Source organism: Gossypium hirsutum, chromosome A09, assembly GCF_007990345.1.
Source record: "Gossypium hirsutum isolate 1008001.06 chromosome A09, Gossypium_hirsutum_v2.1, whole genome shotgun sequence".
Lineage (NCBI taxonomy): Eukaryota > Viridiplantae > Streptophyta > Magnoliopsida > Malvales > Malvaceae > Gossypium > Gossypium hirsutum.
Genome location: NC_053432.1, coordinates 69678441 through 69683802, shown reverse-complemented (window position 1 = coordinate 69683802; position 5362 = coordinate 69678441). Strand labels below are relative to the sequence as shown.

Sequence of the window (5362 nt, the reverse complement as noted above, 5' to 3'; positions counted from 1 at the left end):
TATTTTTTCTTATCTCACCGTTCCCTCGGTCTTCTCTTTGCGTTCCTTAGGTACCCAATATCCAACAACTAATGGTTTACTAATATCAAATGCAACTCTCTTCCTTAAGAAGCTTCTTCTCATACCATTCTCCCAACAGATATCATCAATTCTTACAACATCTTCTTATACACAACCTAAACTAGAATTATAAAATTATATTAATTATTATAATTATTCGATTATAAATTTAGGTTTTGATTTAGATTTATCTCGAGTTTAGGTTATATTAATTTCGGACTTAGATTTTTTCAAACTCGAGTTCTATTAAATTCGGGTTTTTTTATCTCGAGTTGTCTTGAATTCAAATTTTTTTGAACTCCAACTTTTTCGAGTTTAAATTTTGATCATTATGAACTCAAATTAGTACAAACAAGCTTTTAAGTTTAAGTCTGTTTTGCCAATTACTTACTAAAAGAATAACGGAGTTTAAACATAATAATTGATAAAGTATTTATTCCATATAGGAAAATTATGTAATATTCTACTTAAAAGCTTAGCTCATTGAGTTGATTTAATTCATGTAAATGCAATCCTACTCAAACCATACTATTATTTTAATTGCGGTATATTAATGAATTATGATTTTATAATATATTCTGTGGATAATTAGTAAAAGTATTAGGGAAATCTCTCCATTGAAAAAAAAAAGAGAGAAAATTAGTCTTTATACATATCGAAATATGCAAATTAACCTCTCTGTTAAATGATATCATGAAATGTTAATTTAAGTGGTTAATTACTAATTTAGACTCTGAACTATAAATAAAATATAATTTTAAATGTTTTTTCAAAAAATTTCTTAACAATAATTCTAAAAGAAATCTTAAAAAATATAATTTATTAAAAATATTAAACCATCAATTAGTAAAAGCATCAAGGAGATAAAGATGTAATTAAATCATGGATATTGTGCTCTACTTGCTCTTTTTCTTGGGAGGTGGCTGGAGTTTGAGAGACATTGGAGAAGTAATTTTGTTTTGGATTGCAGGGCTGGTGGTGTAAGGAGGGGTTAATCTGAGTTGGGTTTGATAAGGCTTTTTCTTCTGACGGTGTTAATGATTTTGAAGATTTTATTGGTGATTCAGGCTCTTGTTCATGATTACAATTACTTTGTTTTTTGACTGCATCAATTATTTTTGAGCTCATGGAATTCAGCTTATATGCTTGCATGCTGATTATTTTTAATATTTTTTTACAATTATTGTTAAGCAAAATTTTAAAAATAATTAATATGTAACGTCATGATAAAAATTAAAAAAAAACTAATTTACATATTTTAAAATGTATCCATTTTTTCTGCCTGATACTTTTTAGTTTTACCGCAGTAATCTAAAAAATATATATTTTAGTTGAAGCGAAACAAACCACAAACGCAATAATAAACAATATAAAAGTGTTAAATTCAGAGAAGATTTGGAGGGCCAATCTGCTCGGGTTGAGATCGAAGTCTGCTCGGGCTATTAGACGCGGCGGTGCACATGGGGACCAGTGTCTGGCAAATCGACGGTGCTACTGCGCATGTTAACGTCGCAGGGGACTCTTACGGTTTTGATTAATGGGGTTGACGTGTTTATTGTCCCACATACCACCCAGTAACCATCTTGTGATCCTTTTTTCTAATAATTGACTGGGTCGACCGTCTGTTCTTTTTTTTCCTCTCCGTCTCTTTAGAAGCATGAGCTGAAGAGCATCCAAGCCATCTTGAATCTTGTAAGTCTCTTTTGTTACTGTTTTTTTTAATTAACCTTTAGTTTAAAGTTTTAATTTTTAAGCTTTGTTATCTCTAAAGATTGGATTTTTGCATCTGGGTATTAGCTGAATGTTAGGATCTTTCTAATTTACTTGCTTCAACTGTTTCTGCTTCTAATAAATTTTGATATGCTATGGTGAGTTTTTAAATTACTAATTTGATTGGGGAGAGGGGATTTAGGTATGTGTCAAAAAATTATTTGAAAATGGGGTTGGCTAACAAGAAAGTGGGATTTTTTTTTTTGATTCAAGTTGGTAAGGGTTAAAACTCTTGCTGGAGCTTTCAAATGAGTTCTGGGGTTTTGGTTCAAGCTAAGGAAGAGTTAACGGTGATTTGACTTTCAATTTAGAAAACCAGTTTTTATTTTTCTGCACTTCTAGGACTCTTCAGTTACTTTGTTTTCTTTTATGACTTTGAATGGGAAAGAAAAAAAAAGGCAGTTTTTAGTAATTTAATGGTGGAAAAGAATGGAGGCTGTTTGATTTGATCAGTCAACTTGGCTGTGAAATTTGATCTTTTTTCTTGATGAACGTTGCGGATTTGGGGTAATATGATTCTGTTACGATTTTGATGCCTCAACTGTTCCTTCTTTCTGCGTCCCCCTCAAATTTGATAGCCATTTTTCATTATTTCTCTATTCAAATTTGTTGGAAAATTTACTAGCATTTTTGAATCCCTTGATGCTTTCCAGTTTTCGCCCGTATTTATATCTTGATATCTAAGAAGGCCCGAAAATGGATCTTAAAGAGAGGGTATGTGATGAGCTACAAAAGGAAGTTCCCAAAGGCGCGTCTTCTACTAATTTCAATACACAGCATCAGCAGAAGTGGGAAGATCCATCATCCACTTTAGATTACAGCACCAGGATCGAACCTCCTTTCCAGGCATTCAACCAGACCTGTCAAACTCAATCTTTGTTGTTGTGTAATAACCAAATCAAAGTCCCTATGCAAGATGGTTCCATTAATGACTTGCTTCAACAAGCCAGTAAAATCCAAGATTGGGATCCAAGTGCAATGCTAAACAATCTCTCATTCCTTGAGCAGAAGATCCATCAGCTTCAGGATTTGGTGTATTTAATCATTGCGCAGAAGGGTCAAGTGTTGGGGCGACCAGACGAACTTCTTGTTCAGCAGCAACAGCTAGTTACTGCGGATCTCACTTCAATTATAATTCAGCTGATATCTACTGCTGGTAGTCTTCTCTCGTCTGTAAAGCAAACACTTTCTGCAGCCACTACATCTCTGGGACAGTGTGGGGAGTTTGGTGGAGTTGTCTTCCCTTCTTCTGCACAAAGGCTGAATGATGGGGTTCAGCCACAAAATGCTGGTGGAAGCAAAGTCTCTGAGCCGCCAAATTCTATTGATATTACTAGTAACAATGGAAACGAGCAGAATAATCATATAGTCGAGGAGCATGAATTGAAAGATGAGGAAGATGCTGAGGAAGGAGAAAACCTTTTGCCTGGCACGTATGAGATACTGCAGTTAGAAAAGGAAGAAATCCTTGCGCCCCACACTCATTTCTGCACTATATGTGGAAAAGGATTCAAGAGAGATGCAAATTTACGAATGCATATGAGGGGTCATGGAGACGAGTACAAAACACCAGGGGCCCTTGCGAAACCCACTAAAGAATCCAGCTCTGAACCAACTATTATTAAGAGGTATTCCTGCCCTTATGCTGGTTGCAAGCGGAACAAGGATCACAAAAAGTTTCAGCCACTGAAGACCATTTTATGCGTCAAAAACCATTACAAGAGAACCCACTGTGACAAGAGCTACATTTGCAGCAGATGCAATACCAAGAAATTCTCAGTAATTGCTGATCTGAAAACTCATGAGAAGCATTGTGGTAAGGATAAGTGGCTTTGTTCTTGCGGCACCACGTTTTCAAGGAAAGATAAGCTGTTTGGGCATATCACTCTTTTCCAAGGTCACACTCCAGCCATTCCTTCAGATGAAATTAAAGTAGCACCCGCCGGAACATCTGATGGAGCCACTAATAAGGTTGGAAGCGTGAATTTCAACCTTTCCTCTTATGTTTCTAGTGAAAGTGAGGTTCAAAGTAGTAGTATGGACATTAAAGGGGGGATTGATGATGCTGTTGGTTACTTCTCACCGTTGAGCTTTGATACATGTAATTTTGGTGGGTTTCATGAGTTCCCTCGACCACCATTTGATGACTCAGAGAGTTCATTTGCATTTCTACTTTCTAGGTCCTGTAATTACAGTCAGAAAAGTGGAGAGGAGTAAAGCCCTTGATTGTGGCTAATTTCTTCCTTCACCAGTAGGGATTCAGGGATGTGTTAAATTTGTGTTGGAAGGCAGCCCTATGTACTTGGTTGCTTAAATAAATGCTCTAACCTTGTTAGAACACAGTTTTTTTTTCTTGTTAAAGTCGTAATCTTGACAATTGTTTGTTTTTAATATTTTTTTCACTCAGTGTTATTAACCATCGTATTGTCTTGCTGTTTTAATATTCGGGTCAAGTTATCAGTTGGGTTTTGTGGCGCCTCAAACCCGGTCGGGACAGTCCGACTTGAATTCAGAATGTCACATTAATCACTTGCGTGACTCTCCTTATCAACCATCAAACACACCACAAAATCATCATTCACACCATACAATATGCAAGCTAACATATTTATATGCATAAACATCAATCATATAGTTCAAAGTAAACATATAAGCCTTAACTCATGTTTCCACCGCGCTACTCTAATCAACACAACATCAGGGGTGAAATTGTCTTTTCACAAGCAATATACAAACAAACTTAAAACATTAAATTGAACGCGCATATCGTTAAAGCATTTTAATTAAGACTATACTTGAAAGAATCAACTGAAATCGATAAGTAATGCTCGTTTAATTTCAAAATAAAGTTTAAAGGATTAAATCATAAATTTAGTAAAATATATTGAAAAACTTTTTTTGTAAAATGGAGGGTAGAATTATGAAATTAACCATACAAGACTTAATCATGCAAATTTTCATGGCATTTCATAGCATTTAAAGACTCCAATTGCATAGCACAAAAACTAGGACTAAATTGCAAAGATAACAAAACATGCCAGAAACACTCACAGAGTATCGTCGTGACCATGCGATTTACCTCGTCAAACTACGTGACCTAGGAGTTACCTCTTGTCACGACAACGCAGCATTGGGAATCTTGACAACGATCCCTCGTCCCGATGACGTTCGAACGTCGTCTCGACGTCACTTGCAAATTTCAGTAGAAACAACCCAAAACTTGCATTTGACACTTTGAATCAATACCAAACATTCCATTATGCGCTTTCATGTCAATTTCTCTATTTTAACATATCATATAACATTCATAGATCATATAAATCATGCTCAATCATACTAAATCATACATTAACATACTTTGACATCTTAAGTAAATTGCTATGCTAGCATGCAATCTAAAGTCACAATTCAATCACTTAACATGTCAAATTTGCATCTCATGCATTTCTAAGTGCAAAATAGGTTCATTTTACACCAATATAACTTTTAAAACTAATCCAAATGTTTAACATACCATTTTAACAACTATATC

At 34.9% G+C, this 5362-nt stretch overlaps 1 protein-coding gene across 1 annotated transcript; it reads left to right on the top strand.

Moving 5' to 3' along the window:
• The first annotated feature begins 1403 nt into the window (after nucleotides 1–1403).
• Nucleotides 1404–4221, top strand: LOC107889366 (protein SENSITIVE TO PROTON RHIZOTOXICITY 1). Its single transcript, XM_016813762.2, has 2 exons — nucleotides 1404–1752; nucleotides 2484–4221. Exon 2 carries the CDS (start codon nucleotides 2527–2529, stop codon nucleotides 4045–4047), a length of 1521 nt encoding a protein of 506 aa, XP_016669251.2. The 5' UTR covers nucleotides 1404–1752; nucleotides 2484–2526; the 3' UTR covers nucleotides 4048–4221.
• The last annotated feature ends 1141 nt before the right edge of the window (nucleotides 4222–5362 follow it).